The sequence below is a fragment of the Serinus canaria genome, chromosome 3, assembly GCF_022539315.1.
Source record: "Serinus canaria isolate serCan28SL12 chromosome 3, serCan2020, whole genome shotgun sequence".
Lineage (NCBI taxonomy): Eukaryota > Metazoa > Chordata > Aves > Passeriformes > Fringillidae > Serinus > Serinus canaria.
Window position 1 is genome coordinate 94,447,669 of NC_066316.1, and position 24,137 is coordinate 94,471,805.

At 36.7% G+C, this 24,137-nt stretch overlaps 1 protein-coding gene across 1 annotated transcript in view; it reads left to right on the forward strand.

Annotated features, from left to right (window-relative positions):
* The window catches only part of TPO (thyroid peroxidase), a 37,073-nt gene extending 16,133 nt beyond the window's left edge, over nt 1-20,940 (forward strand). The window contains exons 7-13 of the mRNA XM_030235777.2: nt 4,124-4,639; nt 10,124-10,382; nt 10,884-11,054; nt 11,825-12,062; nt 15,603-15,808; nt 17,090-17,260; nt 20,780-20,940. Of these exons, the coding sequence (XP_030091637.2) occupies nt 4,124-4,639; nt 10,124-10,382; nt 10,884-11,054; nt 11,825-12,062; nt 15,603-15,808; nt 17,090-17,260; nt 20,780-20,940 (1,722 nt within the window). The remainder of the gene's footprint in view (nt 1-4,123; nt 4,640-10,123; nt 10,383-10,883; nt 11,055-11,824; nt 12,063-15,602; nt 15,809-17,089; nt 17,261-20,779) is intronic.
* The last annotated feature ends 3,197 nt before the right edge of the window (nt 20,941-24,137 follow it).

Sequence of the window (24,137 nt, forward strand, 5' to 3'; positions counted from 1 at the left end):
TAGTGTTTACAATAAATTCTTCAAAATAGCGTGACTAGTATTGATTTCTAAGTGCAAAACCCCCACATTTTTTTTATTACTACATGGGTCTTTTGATTGAGAGGAGACCCATACTGTTTCCCATAACTTGAATGAAATGTGGATCACCGGGGCCACAGCAGTCTAATTACTGAACCTTGACTAATTCAAGTCTTGAAATCTTATCTACTTTAAAAAGAGGACAAAATAAGGAATCTTTAAAAAATACTCCAAGGTTACCATTATTCATGTGGTAGAGGCATTCAGTGCAGAGGGATAGAAGGTGCACAGATTGTCATGGCATAGACTTGCAAGTGCATCCTTCAGTGCTCTAAACAAGGCACAGACTTTGGATTTCTATCTTGGAGCTGTGACGAGGTTCAGAGAGCATGTTTCAAGGAGGCTCTTGAGTTATGTGAACATGTACTAAATCTATCACTGAATATTTAATGTGTAGCTAAATCTAGAACTGGATGCTCCTCCTACTCAGCAGTGTAGGCCAGCAGGAAGATGACTCAAGGCTACCTTCGATGTATTTTATTGTGTGTGTGTATATATATATATATATATATATATGTATGTATGTATGTATGTATGTATGTATGTATGTATATAAATATATATACACATTTACACATTGGCCATGGCAGGGGGCATACAAAGAAATTCAGTCACAGCTCTGAAAGTATCAGATAAGTTTCCCTTTACATGGTTAGAGTTCTACAAATTTTTCAGCTCCATTTTGTTATTAACCTGTTATTCACAACTTTGACGGACAAATACAAAGATGGTTGTTCTTTTGCTTTTATTATATATGGTCAGTATTTTGTGACTGTTTTTTCTCAAAGACAGAGAACAGAGTCTGTATTAAAAAAAAAAAAAGAAAAATATTTAAAAAGGAATTTGTTTTGCAGAATTACTGCAAAACAATTTATTTGTTGCAGTAAATGCAGCAAATAGTGTGATCAGCAAGCTAATTTTTGAACGCTGAAACAAAATGAAATTACCCTCTAGAACTACTCTCCTTTCAGAATTACTAACTAAATAAATCTCCACATAGTAAATATTTGGAAAACTGCCACAGTCAGTTTTATACATTAATTTTATGTATGAAGAAACTGTGGTTGGTTTCCAATGACAGTGAAATCAATAGCATATCATACAACAATGTAGACATAGAGGCTGCAGTTTGCACTCTTGCTGTTCTTACAAAAGCAGCACCCAAGGGAAAATCCACCCACAGAAAAGGACAACTGTGTCTGCAGCTGCACATCCTCTCTGGGGGATTCAGCAGGGAGAGGAGGCTCCTGACTGCACAGGTTAGGGAATCTGCCTAGGAAAATATTCAGTCAGTGCAATTCAATGAAGGATCAAAAGCTGCAATAGTGCATTGATATTAATAACAAGTGTAGGTAAATGATTCATAGGTTCCCAGGAACCATTGTGATTTTCTGTTCTGGACATTTTTATAATAAATGCTATAGAATTTCTCTCAGCAATTCTCACATAGAGCCTGTAATTTCTGGTAGAGCCTGAACATTCTTTTTCCTGTATATTTTCAGGGGTCCTGCAATGGGAAAAAAAACCCCAAACCCACTAGCTTTAGTTTACACTTTTTTTTATAACAGCCTGGCATGCAGAACAGGGCTGTGGAAGAAAAGTTGTCATTCCTCAGATTATTATTTCAGGTTAGGGCTGAGACAAAAAGAATCATTAGAAAGACTTTCATAAGAGAGCTACTGACTTTATTCAGTATTAATTACATTGCTGCCAATAAGATAGACACGATGCATAGTTAGCATGACACAATCCAGAAAAGCTTACAGTTTTGCCTGAGCAAAAAAAGGTGGAAAAGAAACAGAGTCACAGAAAATTGAGGTGATTTGAAAAAGGTGAGATGTAACATGACAGGTTACTGTCTCAGCTACAAATAGATCTGTCATCTGCACTCAACAACCAGCAAAGTGAGTTCCTGCCTTCTTCTTCTGTTTCAGAAGCAGCAGCTTGCTGTCAGATGGGACCATGCACTCGTCTCCAAGCATTAATATTTTCTTTTTTTTCAAACTTTCAGAGGCCATAAGCTAGGTTTTCTTTTAAATCTCCTGTAAAAAACCATTTACAAGGTCATTTCCCACAGGATGAATTCACAATAAGCAAGATTTTTTCTTTAAGTGAAATAACAGTTTAGAGATTGCGGTACACTTAAACAATTATTACCTTTTATTTTCCTTCACATAGAAGAATGTCTCCATAACCAGGTTTGACCGTGCATATACAATAACCATTTAAATTAACATGCAGCTATATAGGAAAAGTATTGCAGCCAAACAGAGTTTTGTTGCAATTTTTTCCCTTCTAGAATTATGCAACACAAACAAAAAAGAATCACATTCATTTTAGTCCTTAGTTTAGAAAAAAAAAAATGTTACTCAGTACCTATTTCAGTAGAAAAGGGTCTCTTTTTTCACTCCAATTATTTTTAATGTCTCTAAATAATAATGTAAGGAACTTCTATTTTGCACATTCAGCTGCTGGCTGCAAACTACTAATCCTATGAAAAAGGAAAGGACAGCATAATGCAGCTCTGCCAGTCTCTTAATGTTCATTACTGCAGTTTTTTTCTCCACTGGGACCAGAACGGATTGAATTGAAATTGCAGAGGCAGTTAACTAAAGATTATTCAGTATGAACTTCACTCAGTGTTTATGTTTTGCTGCAAGCCTTGCTGTTTAACAGCATAAAGGCATCTCCTACATTCTTTTCTCAGTGATATTTGAATTCTTCCTGGAATATCTCATGATGACTAGAAGCAGGAGACACTCAAACACATACAGGGCTGTGGCTGTCAAGCTCAGATATTTGTATTATGAGATGAGCTGCCTGCTTACATTACCAGCTGAAGGGAAAAAGAAGCCACACTAATAGCAAAAGACATAATAACAAATGCTAAAAAGAAAACACAAGACAGAGAAATTACTGATTTCAAAAATCAGTGAAAAAAATTACTTGTTTTTTTCAAACACAACCTACCTTGATTTGCTAAAACCTAGGCAACGAAGAAATAATGGTGGAATTTCTTTACAAAACAAAATTAAACCATTTCTTAATGTAAATTACTTTTTGGTATCGATCTCTACAGACATGAGCTCCCAGTAGTAGGAAGATTTTACCTGGTATAATAAGTAACGTTATTATATAAAGTTAATTAACTTCATTCCACAGTAAAAGTTGTTTTGTTACTGTTAACCCAAATTCAATGACTGTTCTATCTTTGCAAACTGATCTCTGTATTATTAGAAAAATGAAGAATAAATTACATCACATATGTAGCATTCACTGTCTTCTGCCAAAGAGTTCTGAAAAAATAGAATACAAATAAGACAGAATACAAATAAGGGTTAGCTCAGGTGTCTGTATAAAACATTTCTTTTCTCTTAGTCAGACTTTTGAACCTCATTATTTGACCTCTGTGTCTTAACTGTGTGGGGTTCAAATCAATAAAGGACTGGGCAATCTTTCATTTAGCCAAGTCTATGTGCCGCCTTTGCTTTTTATAAAGATGGTCAGAATTCAGTACTTGTAAGACAACTGTTGCAGCAAAATAATGCGTCAGAAGACTTGTGGGAGACTGGCAGAAAGCAGTTAGGAAGCTGAATTAGAACTCAGTATTGAACCAAAGCTTTCACAGAGTGCTGCTGAAGACACTGAAACTCCTCATTATGTTGTGATGCATACAGGTAAACCTGCTGTTTCAGCTGCTCTTCAGTAGAACAGAATTTGACCAGATGTTCACGTCTTCACTCTGATACGTTTTATGATGAATTTTCATTGTAAAGCCAGACTGACTTAGATGTAGATGTATTACATCAACATCTTATGATGAAGTAAATGTTTTGGGATTTGTTTGTCTCTGCTTAAAAAGGATTCATATTTTTCCTTCAGTCTAAGGAAAAACAATCTATACATATTCAGAATATGTCACTCCAGTAGATGAGGTCTGAGCAATGAAAAACTGAGAGAGTGAAGGTAAATATTTAGACAAGACTCAATTCAGCATCTATGGCTGTTCTCCTCACCTCAGAAAATACCCTTATTTTGTATGCAGGTAACCACCAATGATACATTATCTGCAGGGAAGGATTGCCTGCCCTTCTATCGCTCATCTCCCGCATGCGGCACCGGTGATCATGCTATTCTCTTTGGAAATATATCCATGCTAAATACAAGACAACAGATCAATGGCTTAACTTCTTTCCTTGATGCCTCTACAGTCTATGGCAGTACCCCTGCTGTTGAAAACAAACTGAGGAATTTAACAAGCAAAGAAGGCCTTCTTAGAGTAAACCTAAAGTACCATGATAACCATCGGGAGTACCTGCCTTTTACGGACCAGATCCCATCCCCTTGTGCACAGGACTCAAGTGCAAGTGCAGGTGAGAGGGTGGAATGTTTCCTGGCTGGGGACAGCCGCTCCAGCGAGGTCACCTCCCTGGCTGCCATGCACACACTGTGGCTGAGGGAGCACAACCGCCTGGCCCGAGCCCTCAAACGCATCAACGGCCACTGGAGCGCCGAGACCGTCTACCAGGAGACACGCAAAATTGTTGGTGCTCTGCATCAGGTTGGCTGCTTGTTTGCTTATCTACACACTGCAGGGAATATCTCACAACAGAACACACAAAGCTTCACATCTGCTTCTGTGAGGGGCTTTTGAGATCACGTCACCTTTTCTTTCCCACCTATTTCTGTGCTTCACATACGGCATGTTTAAAGTTTGTTTTGCTTTCCACTTTCCTAAATGCAATGTCCCAGTACTTTGTTTGTCTATGCACTTCAGTGCTCTGATTTTCATGGCAGTTTCTACTCTGACACATATTTATGCAGGCAACTACAATGTCTGTTTTGTCTATAAATGAGGCCTTTTCAGATGCTTTTTTTTTTTTTTTTTTTTTTGGTAAGGGAAATTATTGAAAAGTAATGTATGTCTCTGTATTTATATAATGTACAAAATGTTTAATTTCTCACAGGTATATCATAAATAATAAATCCTCTGTGTAAAAATGGCAGTGACGTTCTCAATTAAGTTGTGATGCCTAAACATCAGGAGCTACTGGTGACAGGAGACTGCAGGAGAAATAGGAATGGTAAAATACAGAAGAGTCCACAAGGATGTGTATATTAGACATGTTTTCTGACTTTTATAATTTTTTTTTTCAGTACCAAAGGAGACTTATTTGAAGATAAATTGGGGAAGGATGCAAAAATTTTATTTTTCTGATAAAACAATTTTCCTTTCTTCTGCCACAATTTTTAGACAGTGGAATAGAATAAGAAGCATGTTTCCTTTAAGAAACCACCTACATGATCTAATGCATTGTTACTTGCACTCAAAGCCATATAGCTTCAAAGTAATACACTTAATTGTATTTAGTCAGCTGTTTTGAAATGTTTGGCTTTTTGTTTGCTTTAACCAAGTCAGCTCCTCTGCCATAAATACACAATTTTCATTAAAAGAATGGCATTGACAAGGCAGAATAGTTGTTAATACTTGTTAGAAGAAAATTGCATTACAAAAGCAGGCTTCTGTGCATCATATCCTCCCGGTTTGCATCTGCAAACATAACAGCCTGAAAGAAACAGTTCTATGCAAGGCACTGCACTGCATGGATCAGCACTGCTCATTATCTCTGCTGGTATCACAGACTAATGAGATTTGCCTGTGGCTCATTAAAAATGGGTTTGAGTTATCTCTAGCTGGTTTAGAAACATTCATTCAGGACAGATAATTGGAGTATCTCTATTAGTGTGGTATGTTAACTGGCACACTAATGACAGCTCTGGTTGAATTTACCTTGAGATTTCCACTATCAAGTTTTGTTTCAGTTGCTAGACATCTCTAAAATTCTCTTTTTTTGGAAGGAATGCTTTCAAGCATGAGTCCTGCCTGTGGGTGTGTAATTATAGAGAATTGAATAAAAAGCCTATTCTTCTTTCTAGAATAAAGAAGATGAAAAAAAAAGATCTATTTAGACCATTCTTCCTGGATATTTTTTTGGCACCATAAATATCTCTAGTGACAAGAATTTGATAATAGAAACTTGACAAAGTTAGCAAACATAACAATTGTCTGTTGATATCCTGCGCAAAACAGGGGTTTTTGGCTGCATTACACAGTTTCACTGACAATGAGTAGTAACTGTCCTTTCTATTTCATGGGAATGACACATGCTTAACTTTATAAAGTATTAATACTGCAGTATGCAGTGTTAAAGACATATATTCTTATTTACCTCATGTTTTGTGCAAAGAAAATTTTTTCATTGTCATTAAATATCTCAAGAAAAAATGTTCAATTATGCAACTGCTAGTCTAAACATTACTGTCTCATACATACAAAGTTTGCAGACACCTATGCTGCTCTTTTTGGAGAGAGTTCCCCCTGATGTGACATTTGGATTATGAGAGATGGACTATTTGGCACTAGTCAGATGGAGCAGGACTTCTGCAGATCAAACTGAATCCAATTCTCTTTGATTTATTACAGTACCAGAGAACCATCTCTGAATGAATGAAGTTGCTCCCACTTAATCCAAATTTTAGGTGACAACTGCCTTTAGTTTTCAGTGTACATGTAGGTGTTTATTTTGCTTCCTTCTGCATTTGCTTGTGTTCTCTGAGCATCTTGCATGGTCCAAGGCATGGGTTGAAAGTGGCTGAAAGTCTCTCTTCTGAGACATACATTAACTGCTTAGATGAAGCTTGTTTGTGAAATTAAATTATTAGGTAGCTCCTCTCAGAATATGAAATTATAAAGAATAAATAGATAAACAATATATCTTATAAAATAGTATGTATTGAATAATGTCAGAACTCATGTTTATAAAGTGTATAGTTTAGACTATTAACAAAACTATAATAATGTGTCCATTTTTTAAATTAAAAATTGAATTCTTGTAAAATCACCTTTTACCCAAAAGTTTAGGACTTCAACATCATCTTCATCATCTCTAAATCCTTTATTATTTTCAATGAGAACAGCAAACTAACCATGCATAGCACTTTAATGAATAAAACATCTTTGCTATATTTGATAGTTCTCTATTTTTTCTGCAATCTTTTCCAAGTGCTGAAGCTTCATTTAATTGGCACCACACGATCTCAGTGAGATGCTATTCCTCTGCAGTTACAGCTGGCCAATGGCAATGACAAGACACACTTTTGGCCTTACTTATCCTTATGGTGGTTCACACATTTTTATATTCACTCTTCCAACCTTTTTTTTTTGTTTTGTTTTCCTGTTCCAACCATTGTGCCCCACTTACACCTACTTTGAGGTATACTTGTAGAGGCTTTTGAAAGGAAAGTCTCCTGAACCCTATGAAAAGTGATAAGAATTTCTGGATCTTTTTCATCTAATTGATAAAAAACATTTAGCTGTAATTCTGCCTTCTGAATGAGAAGGGTGCTGCCTTTAACAGTAACACCATGTCTGACTTGCAGTGTTCTAGTGTTTACAGGTCAGGATTAAATTACTTTTTCTGTAAACCAGTGCACATAGGTTTCATGATATGATGCAAAATCTATACAAATCCTTTTTGTGACACTCAGATGCTGTTTCTGTCTGGATACTTACCAAATGATTGGCAGAATTGTTAAGAAATTAGTATTTTATTTTCTCTGGTATGACTAAATGAATAGAATTTAAATGATCCTAATTTCTCAGTTAATATATGGTTATATAGATGAAAAAGGTCACATTAAAACACCAAGCATATGGGCCTCTGTTTAAAACACAGTGCTCATTTGTCATAATTTTCCACTAAATTAAACTATTGGAACAATGACTGCCATGAGATAGCAGAAATATTGATGTTACTGATTAAAATTGTTTTCTTTGTGAGGCTTCTGCAGAGTTTGGATGTGATGCTATGAGGTGATGAATGTAGCCTAAGAGGAATTTGGATTACTACTAATCTCGTTAATGTCACAGAATTGAGACCACTCAGTACCTTGCAGGTTCAGACTTAGGATATCCACATACATTCCCTTATGCTCCTGCAAATGCCCAAAAGTTAACTTTTTTTAAACAAATAGACTCAAAGTAAGCCAGAAATGATGAAGCCATTCATTAAGCTAGCTTGTGATTTCTTTCTCACATAGTTGCTTGCTGAGTTGCTTTCTGTCTGACTTTATTGACGTATTTTGTAACAAGCGCATTCCTTTCTTTCCACAAGAGATCTCATTTATTGAAGAAATACTCTACTGAAAGAAAGTACTGTGCTTATTCATGAAAGCAAATAAACATTTTATGTCATTATCTGAGAGAAGGGACTGCATGCAAAAGAATTTTAACAAAAATAATTTTGATGCTTGTCAGCTTTTAATATCTTCTTTGAAATTTATATAGGTGTGAGTTGTAGGAACCTGTATTGAGCCTCTCCTTGACTTCCCACAGACAAATTTGGCCACATCCAGAGACTAAAAAAAATTCTAGATGCCATTTCAGATGGGGTTCTTTGGCAGATTCCAGTAGCAATATTGTAGTCTTCTGTATTAGTAACAACTTAGCCTGTATTGTCTAAAACTCACCTCTATTTGATGGAGCCTCATTTAGCCTTTGGAACTTTCCATCAAAGAGATGCCTCTCCTAGTGGAGGGTAGGCAGGCATAGGACACCTTTTTACCCTTAGCTTTTAATTTTTGTGTCTTGAAATGGCAACCCCTCTTTCCCTATCAAGAAAATTAGAAATGAAGATTCTGCCTCTGGAGAAAATGAAAAATCTGAGTTGCCCTTTCCTCCAGGGAGTCCAGCCTTTCTGAGCAGCTTAGCTTGGGATTTCATTTAAAATGAGCCAAAAAATTAGTCATACCAGGATTTTTGTATCCATGACTAACTTACTCCTCCATAAGGTCTTTGATTGTAAAAACTATGTCTAAAACTAGAACTGCTGTCTTGCAAAACCTTTGTGAATAAAGCAAAAGATTAGCTTTTCAAATGACTTAGTGTCAGTACTAATTTCTTGCAATAATTTCATTTGTTTCTTATGCTGCACTAAAGGAGATTCTAGCATATTGTCTTTTACATATTTTGTTCACTGCACAACCTAACCTGAAAAACTAAACCTCTACTTTCTGAGAAAAGTGATCAAATTGTGGAAAGGTCTGCTTGTCTGTGCTCTGTGCCTAAAATAAAAATACAAATTTTTTATAAGGTTATTTCATGCCAGCTAGCTTTTCAATATGCACTATATCAAGTTCAAAGTACCTTTGTCTGTATATTTATTGCATATTATATTGCATATATGAGGTATTTTATTGAGTTCATTATGCTTCATATTTATCTCATATTGCTTTATTGAGTTCAGCATAATCTTTAACCTATAATGCATTTTCATTTTATTTGGTACATTAGAATATTTCCCCCTCTTTCCTTTTCCTCATGATTACTCCTATGCTTTTCCATGCCACTCTAATACTATTACATTATAAAAGCATTTGACAGAAGGTGTTTATCTGTCTTTTCATTTTTGAAGTGTATTTTTTAGAAGTCTATAAATTGATTTAAGTTTAGTATAAAATGTCTACAAGGAGATTTTGGGCATCAGTATTTTAAAGCCTCATAATTTCAAATAAAAAAGAAAAAGAGGATTTGTGTCACAAACATATGTCTGAAAATAGCATCTGTTCACATTAGAAAGCGTTCTTGAAAGATATTATAGTGTTTCTTGCTTTCATTGCCATTTTTAAGGCCATTAAAATTTACATTTTTAATCTCAACACACCTCCGGTGAGCTGGATTATTCCTGTGGTTTGTAAATGAGCAGCACTGGTAATCTCTGCTCAGGAGGCTTTGGTCTAGCATACCTATGGTAAGATCTAACAGGGCCTGACTGTTGCACTGCTTTGAGCTGCACCACCAATTCTCTCTGGTCATTTGTCCCCTTGCTGCAAAAATAAGACTGATATTGTTTTCCAGGTAATATTGCACTTACTTATGCCAAATGATTGGGCATAGATGAATGAAGAAAATAGCATTTAGCACCTGGGATTCATTACTATTCACCTCTAGAAAAGCTGAAATATGTTTCTTTTTCTTTTCTTTTAGATTATTACTTTAAGAGATTACATTCCCAAAATCATTGGTCCAGATGCTTTCAATCAGTACATTGGCCTTTATACAGGTTATGATCCCACAATCAATCCTACAGTTTCTAATGTATTTGCAACAGCTGCTTTTCGTTTTGGTCATGCAACAATCCAACCAATAGTAAGGCGATTGAATGCACAGTATTTAGATGATCCTGAACTCCCAAATCTTCACTTGCACCAAGTTTTCTTTAGTCCCTGGAGACTCATTAAAGAAGGTATGGTCTTATTTAAATTGCTTCTGTTGTTTTTTGTTCTTTTTCTCCCCAGAATACTGTAACTTTTTTCAAAGTTACTTATCCTGAATTAGGAATTGGAGCATTTATTTAATTAAATTATTTATTTAAGTTGTTGACTGGATTCCAGAGCACTAAAAAGAACTTGAATTATTATTCTCAATTAAATAGTTGACTGAATTTGAAGAACATTACTCTCCAGATTAAACCAGTCTGGTAGATTATCAATAGAAGGATGAGTGATGATAAAGACATTTCTGGAATTTTTTGTGTATGAATTTATTAACAGGTTGCAAGTTCTTTTATACCTGAAGAAGATGGAGCTCTTTCATACCACTATTACTTTTTCTTTAAACTAAAGGAGATTTTTGCATGTGTCTGCATGTAAAAATCTGTGTGGACAATGTTATAAAAACATAGAAACATATATGTATTCACATTTGTTATGAAAGTTAAAATACCATCATTTTTTTATTCTTATAGGAGGCTTGGATCCTTTAATAAGGGGTCTTCTAGCACATCCAGCAAAACTGCAGGTACAAGATCAACTGCTGAATGAGGAGTTAACAGAAAAACTGTTTGTGCTATCCAATAATGGTTCACTTGATTTATCGTCATTGAATTTACAACGTGGCCGTGATCATGGACTCCCAGGTCTATTGACTTTTCTTCCAGCTCTAACTGAAGTATAACTGATTATATTTGGGATGTAATCATAAGCTTTTAAATAATAGTTTTAATAATCAGAAAAGCCACTTAAGTCTCTTTTAAAATATACATTGCTAATATTCTTAACTTTGATGGAAAGTATATGACAGTTTTGAGATTAAAATAATCTGGTAAATCTAGAATTTAGAATAACAGTACAAGTGAGTGGATTGGGTGAGCACAGTGTAGGTACCTGAGGCTGGTTTTTGCTGGAACCAGCTCTGAGAAGTGGGGCTTTCTGCCTGAAGCAGCCACTTCCCATTAGCAGGCTGTTCCCAGCCTGTGGGATAGGTCAATTCAGGCACAGGCTCCCCAGCTCCACCAACCACAGAAAGTGTTGACAGATGTCTTCGGGAGTGGTATAGATGGCGTAGTTAGGTACACTCCGCATTTTGAGAAATATTAAATGTTTGTCACTGGTTTTTGCATTAGATTTTCTACTCCAGTCAGCCCAGGGTAAGATTGAACCAGCAGTCAAAGAGTTAATAGCCCATCAGGCCATGGATAAACCTGCTTAGAGAAAGACTGCTGGAGCATAGCTCAGATCCTGCCATAATTTCTCTCATCAATTTAACCAGTAATAATATACCTTTTTTATACATAACAGTCTATGACTATGATCAAGATTGTCAAAATACAGTCCTTATAATTTTTTAATTTTCATATATCATGTCTAACAGACAAATCTAATCTTCCTTTAAATATCATATTTGCAGGTTATAATGAATGGCGAGAATTCTGTGGTTTACCAAAACTGGAAACTCACACTGACCTGAATACAGTAACAACCAATCCCAATGTCACTGAAAAAATCATGGAATTGTACCATAATCCTAACAATATTGATGTTTGGCTTGGCGGTCTCATGGAAGACTTTCTTCCAGGCGCTAGAACTGGTCCCCTGTTCGCATGTATAATTGGAAAGCAAATGAAAGCACTAAGGGATGGTGACCGGTGAGTTTATTATGAGTCAAACCATGTGTAGAAACCCAGTAGCAATGGAGATTTTACAGACACTTAAATATGCTTCAAACAAATCATTCTCCACCCCTTGCACATTTTCGTCTTAGCTCCCTCAGTTTTGCCGGGTGAGCTTTTGATTATTCCTCTTTGGCTGGTACACAGTATCAATTCCAGATGACATGGAATTTCTTTCTATGGTACTGTGGTATCCAGCTGTGCACTCCTGCTGAAAATGCAAGGTGCCACCAGAAGTTAATTGTGGCAGGGGCCAGTAGCTTCTGCAGGGTTGGATGTAGTACTGTGCAGTCTTTATTCCCCCTGAGGGCTGCCCTGGTCTCAGGAGCTGAAAGAACCTCAATATTTTTCTTTGGCAACTGCAGGAAAGTCAGAAGGGATAGGAAAAAGCTGTAATTCAGTCTTCATAGAGGGGATTAAAAAAACACCATGTACTTGGCCTTATGTGAATTGGGACTGCAGAGTGTTCCCAGAGTTACCTCATTGGACACAGCATAGGATGTCAGTTCAACCAACCCTGCACAAGTGCCACCAGGACCTTGTGCCAGTACAACCCTTCATACCAGAAATGCAGGAGGAATGCAGCTTTAGCTCACAATGGGGCACAAGAAGCTGTTTACATCTTGCTTCTGCTCATGAAGCAATTATAAAAACAATTTTTTTTTATTTCTGTCATGTACTTGTGGCAGTAATTTTGGATGTCATGTGACATCTAATTTAAAACTGCTCACACCATGCTAGCAGGGGTGTTTAAGTACATCTAGTCCTTACAATGACCTTTAAGCTCTCCTTATAAGTCACTGTTATGGAAAATAACCATTATGGAAATAATCATCCAAGGCAGAATTTAAATCTGAACTTTGAAAAGTGTTAATTAATTATCACCCAAGAAAAAGCAACGCTAATCATAAAGGTAACATTTTATTTGCAGAAACTGTATAGACAACAAATATTCTACTCCTCTGTGTTAAAAACATGGTTGAAAGCCCTCTGAATTGTACAGGCATACTTTTCCCTATCTGAGGAAGGAGTATCTATGGAGGTCTTTTCAGCCTCCATTCTATTATTCAGTACCTTACACAGTTACTTAACATTCAGTGTCTTATAATGCTACCTGCATTAAATAAGCATAAGCCTAATTTAATACATTAACTCCAAATTGAGAAAAAGAGAGTTCTAATAACGAAAGAATTCCCCACTTTTCTGCCACAAAGTTTGTGGGAGTTAACTTAAATGTGAAATGGTATTCTTCATTAATAATAAAGAAACCACCTAAGAGAAGTTAGAAGTATGTAAAAACATGTTATAGTTGTCACAAAATAATAACAGAAAAGTGTCTGGTCATTTGGGTGTTACCTATAAGTGCACCAGGGACACTACATACACAAGATAACCCAACTGACAGATCTGTAAGCAGGGATTTAAAAATAATTCTTCTAATGCAGTCTTTAGGTTCAAAAATCAGGACTACCTGGAATTTTCATCTGTCTGAACTCTGAATTCTGATGGCCCAAAAAACTTTTTTTCAGTAATCTCAAAAAAAAAAAAAAATGAAAGGTTTTCTTCTTCCTATCTACCAAACTCAGGCACTGTCTAAACCACATCCCTGAAACATCTTGTTTTTAAACCATTAGCCTTCTTCCACCTCTTCCTCCTCTGAATATTTTTGCGATCTCAGGATTTGAAATATTTGGGCAAAACTTCTGAAGTTTTGACATACTTTGCATAGGGATTTGGTCACCTCATACAGACAGAATGAAGTAAATCAAAATGTTTGTTAAAGTAAACACCTATCTTTTGGGTAGATTAAAAAATAATTTTTCATTTAGACCTGTAGATAAAACTGAATTTTGTGATGAAAGTAGAATAGGTTTTAATGTACATGAAAGGGGACATGACAGATGTAGAACTGAGTGGAGGATAGCTTTGGTTATAGGAAGGGGCCTTGGAATCATCAGTGAGGTTTCAGGATGCTCTGAGTAGTTTAGGAACAGTGTGCAGGGAGATACAGCCTTTAGCCCCTCCATCTCTCCTGCATTTCTTGCCACAGTGCTGCTGAGGTGTGGGACATTCACTTCACCCCTGGTTCTGTACACTGCCTCCTCCTTCAATGTAGGCAAAGTGGGATGGGTTTTTTAACAAATCAGGCTCCTGAAGGTAACTATTGACCTACAAATAAAGCCAGTTTTCCAAAATTTCACATGCACTTACCTTATCCAGCAGGTATGCTCCTGTTGGCAGCAGGATCCGATTTTCCCTGAAAAGCCACTCTAGGGCACACTGGCAGTCCTCCCCAGAACACAAACACAATTATCAGACTTCCCATTTGCATGGAATCTTTACAGACAGCTCATAAAAATCTTCAAATGCTGCTCATGTGTCAGGTTTGCATAGAGTCCACAGTCAATACTGCCGCTCTGTTTTATTTGGGAAAATGTAAACACAAACTCACAGACTTTCTAGAAACCTCAGCCATGAGCCCACTGTAGTATGGATCATAAGTCCTCTGTTCAACCTGAGCTCAGTTTCTATAGTGTGATCATTCCCATACTCTACTGCTGACTATCCTCAGGCGTGTTATCACCAATCCTGCCTAGCATTTGGGAAAATCCTAACTGGCCTGGCCTGAGTACCACAGGGAACTAAGCAGTGTAGCAGTGCTTATGACCATTTAATTTACTAATAGAGATATTAAATCAAACTCTCCAGAAGTATTTTTGGCATTAATGACCCTTCTTTATTTACGAAATGTTTGTCTTTCCTTTTCTCCTCATTGTTTTCTTTCCTTTAACCTTTGAATGTATATTGTCTATGCATACATATATATTTTTTATAATGTCACTATTTAATAGATATACATTTGTAGCACCAACTGGTTCCTCTGTTCTGACACCACACTCCTGACAAAAATAAACAGGTCTTGTCTGTTCCAGAGAGTCCTCTTAGCTTACTTTTTGTATGATCAAAAACATAACTATCTTATGTTTTTCTACTATAATTACTCTGCATATCTACAGGTTTCTTAGCAAATTAAACGTTCCTAGTTAACCAGAGAAACATTCAACAATACCTGTTTTCCTACCAACCATTCAGTAAGAGCAAGCAGAATTCAAAAGCTTTGGAATGGGGAAATCTATTATTGTTACTCCTGCCATTCTTCTATAATTTATGCTTTAACAATTTATGAGTGAACAGCACAGGAGTAAGGATCCAGTCCAATCAAGTCTGTCTCAAGTTTTTGTCTCAGGATTGTAACTTTTTTTGTGGACCTGTTTAATCAATGAAAAGCAATTCTGTTGGCTTTAACACAAGACCTGAGTTGACCAGTACAGGCTCACACTAGCCTTTTTATTAATGGTTCGGTATGGCCATGGCGTTTACTCTTATTATTGTTATATTCACATATTTTTGCTGTAATTCTTATTTTTGGTCTTTTATATAATGTACTGTGTAAGTCAGAATAACCAGCTCTTTGAATTTGATCTTTTCAGAAAAAGTTTGTATTATTTTTTCCAGATTTTGGTGGGAAAATGATGTTTTCACAGAAGCTCAAAAGCAGGAACTCATAAAACATTCACTGTCCCGCGTGATTTGTGACAACACAGGAATTTCTGAAGTTCCAGCAGATGCCTTTCAACTTGGAAAGTTTCCACAAGATTTTAAGCATTGTAACAATATACCTGGGATGAATTTAGAAGCTTGGCAAGAATTTTATCAGGAAGGTAATCTGTTGTTACCAATCGTTTTGGAGGGGAAGGGAGGGGTGGAGAGAGAAGGGGAGGGAAGGGGACAATAAAGAACAGTTGAAGTACTGATCTTGGTTCTGGCAGATCTTGAATTACTGGCCTGGGTGAGACCTTAAGTATTTCTATCACTTAGAAGTGGGATTATAGAATCATAAAACATTTTGGCTTGGAAGGGATCTTTATAAGACATCTAGTTCAACTCACCTGGAATGACGAAGGACATATTCAACTATATCAAATTGTTTAGAGGCCTGTGCAATCTGAATCCAAATGTTTCCAGGGATGGGGCTTTCACCTCTCAGGGCAACTTGTGCCAGTGAGGACTCTTGTGTGGTAATTACATATCCTTTGAAGAGAGACAGACATAATTCTCTCCCAGGATTTTCCTGGGAAGCTGTGAGAAAGCTCAAAAAAAACAATCCTTATCTCTACTTGCTGCACCTGTTGTTGCACACATGTGGAATGTGTTATGGAGATTGTTTACCAAAGGGTGATTTCTTAATTGGACTCTGGTGATGGTGTTTTGATTGATTGACTAATTAGGTCAAAGTTGTATCAGACTGTCTGTCAAGGGCAATGGGTTTTTAATATAGTAGAATATAGTATAGAATAGTATAGTGTATCAACAGTAACAATAAAGTGATCAGCCTTCTGCAGTCATGGAGTCAATGCTCATTGTTCCCCATTCAGGGGATTGCTGCTACAATACTCTTTTAAAAAACTTGTTCCTTATATTTAATCTTAATCAACCGTCTTTTAGTTTAAAAACATTATCCCTTGCCCTATTGAATGAGGTTCTGGTAAAAAGTTTGTGCCAATCATTCTGAAAAGACTTGGTTAAATTAGCAGATGGCAAAAAGGTTTCCCTGGAGCCTTTTCTTCTCCAGGCTGCAACAACAACAACAACCCCAACTCTCTCAGCCTCTCTCTTCTCAAAGGAAAGGTGCTCCAGCCCTCTGATTATCTGTGTTGCCCTACTCTGGACTTGATCCAACAGGTCCATGTCCTTCTTATGTTGTAATGCTAGTTTTGTGAGGATTACACGTCAAACCTGTGGTATCCCATATAAATTCTTTTCCACAAATGAACAATGAAAATCTTGATCACCTTAAAACATGTGAAAATTTTCACTGAACTTAATGTTTATAGCAGTAATGAATACCATCCATTTGTAAGTATAAGGGGATGTCATAGTTTGACATGGGATGTCAAAATTTAATGTTTTCAAAGCCTGTTATACAGATTTTCTATTTGTAGATGAGCTATGTGGAACACCAAAGAGTGTGGAAAATGGTGATTTTGTATACTGCTCAGAATCTGGAAAATCTACAGTGACTTATACATGTCACTATGGATTTGAGTTACAAGGAGAAGAACAATTAACCTGCACAAGCAAAGGATGGAACTTTGAGGCTCCAATTTGTATAGGTATCTATTATTACTATTCTTCTTATTTATTTATTTATTTATGAGTTTCCTAACAGCTAAAGTCCACCATAGCTCATCAGATGTGAATTCACTCCTATGCTTCCTTGTAGTTAGCATCCAGGGGTTATAGGTGTAATAGCACAAAAATGTGAAATTCTCTCCAGAATTGCTATCTCAATTTCTACCCATTCTGATTCAGCAATCAAGCTGATGATAGGAAAATGGCACTAAAAATTGCCCAATTAAGCAAAAATCAAGTCTATTAACAGCCAGTGGGAGGGAGGGGGAGGAGAAAGTGAGAAAAAAGGCAGCAAATCAGAATTATACATTGCTTCCTCCTACATTGAACATAACAGCATGACAGAGAGTTGTCATTTTTCTGGCATTGTTTCAATGGATCTTCTAGATAAAAGTTGAACTATGCACGACTAGGTCATGTGTCATGCTAATAATTTTAGTAAAAGTGAAAAAAAAACATTCTGTGAAGTGAATAAGTGAAATTCAGAAAAGTAATAATCACTTTAGGTCCAACCTCCCTCTCCCAAATAGCTGTGAAAAGATTTGCCAGAAGTTAATTATTTCTGCAGGTACAAAAGTAGAGTAGGTAAAAAATCAGAAAAAGGACTTATTTCTGGCACATTTTCTCAGTAACCCTTTTCTGTTCTTTTAATAATTCTTTAATCTTTATTTTCTTTTTGCCTTTTAGTGTTTAATAGAATAGCTCAGAAAGAGAAGGTGGCAAATATTTCGACTTTCACTCTTCATGTTATGAAAAATGAATTCTCTCTGTTCACATTTCAAATGTGTGCATTTACAATGGGGGTGTGTGTACATATATATGTATTATATACGTATGTGTATGTGTATGCATATTCACACTCTTCTGCTTTATAAGAACATGAGAGAAAACTAAACCCAAAAAGGCTGTATTTCAGAATACATTATGGATGGTGGTAAAATAATTTGAGTGCAAGTGCTGCAACTCATCCACAATAAAGTCTGCTTATCGGTATTTCTGTGATAGTGGAATAGAAAGCTCTTCATTCTAATTGTATACCTGGTATGGAAAAAGTGAAATGAAATTTGCAGCTCTTTCCTTTATTCACATCCTATTTATCCACTGAATTCCTCCCACATAAATACTATATAAAGAAATAAAGCTGTTAAGTGAATTATAATAAAACCTTTTCAATAGATAAATGTTCTGGTAGTGAATGGAATAAATAAGCTAAATGAGTGAATCATTCCTTGTCCTAGTTTCTTTTAATATGTTCAGTAATGTAAACAAAAGACTGTATATCTGCTATAGGAAAACAAGTTGCTGCATATATTAAAAAAGCAATGCCTTTATTAAAGGAAAACCATCAAAACCCACTTATGCAGATGCTACTTGAGTTTTACAGTAGAAAGCACTTTGTTCCATGCATGCCTGTGCAATATGTTCCCATTCTTTTAAATATTCAGCAAATTAGGGATAAATCAAGCAATATAATGAGGAGGATAGAGCTTAGCATTTCTGCAGATGGTTTCAAAATTACATGCTGCTCTGGAAAAGACAGAGTGGCTTGCTGGCAAAAGCATAGGATTCAGAGAGCTGTTAATTCCCGCTTACTAACTTGGGCTTTGACTGAAATCATATCTATTGATTCAGGAAGCCATTTAGTGCTAGAATATGCCACCTTTCTTTATATTAAGCGATGTCATACTCCTGATAGATAACTCTTTATTTTGATTTAGTAAACTACAGCTCTCTGATTAACAGGGTAGACTGGTCAGATCTGACATGCACTATTTGGTGATGAAGAAGTGTTAGCTACTTAGCAGATAGCATGACTATGGATCTGCAGAAGTGGAAGTGGCACATTTGAATTACAGTGCAGGCAAGGGTGCAGGTTTTCCTTCCTGGATGATGACTAAGGCAGTGAACATTGACACAAAATTTAGTTTTGAAGGGAGTAATACTCAGAAATCTTCATCCTGAACAACAGAATCTTTTCCTGCTTCAAAGTGATAACACTTTGTTATTGTTATTGAAAGTTATTGTTTCTTAAGGGTTCTCAAGTTTTAGATTTTTCCTCCATGTTAGTCTTTTGACCATCTTATTTGATAATTATCTTTGGGCACAGCGACTTTTTTGTACTAAAATTTGAGAGAATCAGGCTGATCCTATTTCCAATGATGGAAAGTGGTCTCAGTGACAATGGTAAACTAAGTCAGTAAATACAGGTCAGTTTCTTATACTGACTGAAAATAACTGCTTATAATTGAAGTAGCAGCTAAACATTGTAGTAGAGAAGGAAAGGAATAAAACCAAAAAGAGAAGACACTGAAGACTTGACTACTTGTCCACATGGGTTTGCAATGCTTCACAGGACCATTGGTCAGAGACATTAAACCAGCTGTCAGATATACAGAACCAATTGGGAAGTACCTAAAAAAACACTAGACACCTACTTTTAGTCAACTGAATTCAGTCATGCAAGTAAATATTACATAGAAAGAAGAAAGTTGCAAAATTATGAAAAGACCCCTTTCTTTCTTTCTTCTTTCTTTCTCTTCCTTCCTTCCTTCCTTCCTTCCTTCCTTCCTTCCTTCCTTCCTTCCTTCCTTCCTTCCTTCCTTCCTTCCTTCCTTCCTTCCTTCCTTCCTTCCTTCCTTCCTTCCTTCCTTCCTTCCTTCCTTCCTTCCTTCCTCCTTCCTTCCTTCCTTCCTTCCTTCCTTCCTTCCTTCCTTCCTTCCTTCCTCTTTCTTTCTTCCTTTCTTTCTTTCCTTTCTTTCTCTTTCTTCCTTTCTTATTTTACTTTCTTTACTTACTTTCTTTCTTTCTGTACTTTCTCTCCTGCACTGTTGTTTCCCATTTCATCACATGACCAGTGATGAAAGTGAGAGTGAAAGGTCTTGAAAGGCCTCTAGAACAATATGTGTATCCACATTTTCCAGTGGATAATTGTTCATCTGCTCAACATTCTGTCAGGATATTGTCATTTTACAGAATTTATATAGCATCTTGAAACAACCATCCTTGCAGTGGTATCATAAATCGTGGTTATAAATTTTGTAACCAAAACTTACCTGAAAATTTAAGTCCTCAAAAAAATGCATAGAAGTGTAGAGAACTGTGTCTGCATTACTATTTTCATTATTGTTATAGAGCACAGGATGAACACATTTATAGAGGAAGTCAAATCCTAGGATATAAACACATGCAAGAAGAGCTCTCAAGTTTAGAGTTTGCATTTTTGACAATTCAGCCAATTTCCATTTGTAGCTTTTGGAGGATTATGAAAGCAACATTTTGTTTCATCATTTCCAGCTTTAAAATAAACAAACAAAAAAACAAAACAACAACCCTCTACTTTGTCCTTTAAACAGTAACAAGACAGATTTTTATCATTATCTGTCTCATTGAAAATGTACAATGCCTTTCATTTATGAATCCTTGTAAAAAGTGTTTATGAGAAATTAGTAATCCCTTTGTAATTTGTAATTATTATTGATCAGTGTGCGCTCATTTTGCAGACATTGATGAATGTGAAAATGAAATTAATCCACCATGCCAGCCTTCTGCTACATGTGTTAATACTAAGGGCAGCTACAAATGTCTCCACACTGATCCCTACAAGCTGGCAGAAGATGGAAGAACATGCACTGGTAATGGCTGTGAACCTACTGACCATTAAAATGTTCTCTGTTCCGCTTTACAATATTGTAAGAATTCATCAGATTACATTTTATTGAAGAACTGTTAACATGTGTGAATAATCTCTACACAACCATGGGCATAAAGATACAGACAAATTCTGCAAATGAAGGTGTTGAATAAATAATTCTGATACATAAATAAGCTTTTTATTTCTATTCCTATTGCATATAAACACAAAGTATTTCCTGACAGTGCATATGAAGAAGGAATCAAATTTGTCTCAGTTTCTCCTAATTAGTATCTAAATTCAGCATCTAAATATTAACTAAGTTCTACCTGACACATTCCAAAACTGTCTACCCTTTCAGAACCAGCAGAAATGATGCATTTTCTTGGGGTTTTCTACTTTTCAGCATGCATGGAAGCTGGATGGTAGAAATTTAGGGGGAATATAAGTGCAGTTGTCCTCTGAAGCTGAGCAATACCTGTTCTGGGGAAAGCTCCATGAAACCTACAATCCAACCTGAAGTGAATGGGTATTTGCTTTACCTAAGTGCCCAAGGGAAGCACACAATGTTTAAACCACTCAGATCTTGCAGACAGAGTGCTGTACAGCACACAATCATAAGCACACTGAATCTCACTGGTAGCACATTATTTTTTTCCTATTTCATCAATTCCTTGGTTATGATGTGGGACTACACTGTCCCTTGTTATTAATTGCTCTAAGAAAACATAAGATGATAATTCCACAGGAAAAAATACCTAGTTGCAAACAAACATCTCTTCAATTATATGAGGTATATCCAGTCAGTTTTCCAGCTGTGTTTCAGGGTCACATGAGCAATCCAACCAGTGAGACTGCATTCTTAAAATACCACCTTAAGCAAGGCCACAGGACTTCATCAAAGGCCCAGGAATGAAGTACAATGGGAGACTGCACTAGCCCAGAAGGCACTCCAGTAGAAAAGCTTCCCCAACTAGAGGTTGCCAGAAGGGATCTACCTTTTTCTTGCTGTAGAAAAAGCAAATGCAGGTCCTCAGAGCCTATTTTTTCATGAGACTAGACATAAAAAGTTATTGTGGCAACCATTCAGAGTTTTATCTGAATCAGAAAATAGAAAAAACCCCACTTTCTTTGGGTGTTCCTTAACTTTATTATTTATTCCTTTATCCAATCAACCATGGTTACATTTTTTTATTCCTCTAAATTCAGAGACAAAAATCTGCTTTCAGATTAATTTAAAGTGGTTAATTCACTGGTGTTGAATGCAACAATGATAACATGAGGACACTGCATTGGCATATGGCTGCTGTTGCAGTGGGAATGTGCTATGGACTTCCTGATCAGGAAGAAATAGATGGGTCTTTCTTCAAACAACTGAAAGAATTCTTGTGTCCACAAACCCTGGCCCTCATGAGGAATTTTACCCACAGTTGTAAGGACAGTACAGCAGGGCACATGCAATCTGTAAGATTTTTGGAGAGTATTGACAGAAGTTGATCAAGGAGACAACAAGAAAAGGAACTCTGTGGGACCGTGCTTAAAAATGGAATCACAGAATGGTTGAGGTTGGAAGGCACCTCTGGAGTTCATCTTGCCCAGTTTTCTGTTCAAGCAATATCACCTAAAGCCAGTTGTCCAGGACCATGCCTAGACAGCATTTGAATCTCTCCAAGTGTGGAGACTCCACAGCCTCTCTGGGCAAACAGTACCAGTGCTCACTTACCTTCCCAGTCTCAGTTTCCTGATGGACACCCACTGGATACCAGTTTGTGCCCATTGCCTCTTGTCCTGTCACTGGGCACCACTGGAAAGGGCCCAGCTCCATCTTCTTTGCACCTTTCCTTCAGATAGTTACGCAAATTTACAAGCTCCCCCCTGAATCTTCTCTTTGCAAGGCTAAGCTGTCCCAGAGCTCTCAGCCTCCTCTCATAGGAGAGATACTTTAGATTCCAGTTGTCTTTGTGCCCCTTTTTAGGACTCTTTTCAGTCTGTCGATGTCTCTGGTGCACCCACCCAACTCCAGACGATGTTTCATCCAGAGCAGAGGGCAAGGGCCGCCTCTCTTGATCTGCTGGCAATACTTTCTTTAACACATGCTAGGATACCATCATCCACCTTTGCAGGAAGGGTGCATTGATGGCTCACCTTCAGCTTGGTGTCCACCAGGTCCCACAGATCCTTTTCTGCCAATCCATTTTCCAGCAAGTCATTCGCTGGTGTGGATTGGTGCCTGGGGTTGTTCCTCCCCACATGCAGGAGTTTGCATTTTCCCTGTTGCACTGTCAGCCCATTTATCTCATCTGTAGAGGCCCCTGGGCAACCTGCTGTAGCTGATTCTGCTTGAACAGGGAAATTTGTCTAGCTGTCCTCAAAGGTCCCTTCCAGCCTCAATGACTCTTTGATTCAATGTTGAGGTAAACAGAACAGGTTTTAGCAGTGTTTTGTATGGTTTCTCTGTAAACCGTGGTTCTTAACATACTAGTGTACATCTCTCACCGACGTTTCTCATATTTTTTGAGTTGGGAAATGAGTCAATGAGCTACTTGATAGTACATTGCTTACAAAAAATCTTTGTATTAACAAGGGAAAGGAGAATGTTACATCTGAGTGTATTCTACTTTGTTTAATTTTCATATTAAAAAAAATGAAAAATTTACATAGGACGTTTGTGTTTTTATTTCAGACAATAAGTTTTTATCAAGGCCATTGAGTGGCTTCATTTGTTGGTCTATTGTTTTTGCATTTTTAAGAACATCATTCATAAGGCCTAGCTAATTTCATCCTATGATTAGAGTGAGGTTTTCAGACTTGGTGAAAAAAGGCAGTGCAACACTTTTCTAAACCAACATATTGGTGATAATAGATGAGCAGCTGAAACTGACAGTGATAAGAATTTGGGAGTCTGCAGTATAGAGTGATTTAAAATTGTGAGAGCACTTCACATTATTATGAGCATTTCAGTCTTCAAAACTAAAAAGCTTTTATAAATTTTGAAGAGCTCTAGTAATGCTAACTATTCAGTACTAAAAATCTATATAACCTTCAATCCTGCTTTCATTGATGGAATTGATCAGTAGCCTCAAGGCTTTTTTTTCTAAGTTTGGATAATATCTTTGACTCAGATGGAAACTTGCATAGGATAACTTTATTCAGGAAGTAAATGTGTTTAATGGTCTTAAATCAAAGTTGCTCATTCCTTACCACTCTGGCCCATGGTTTGTGATACT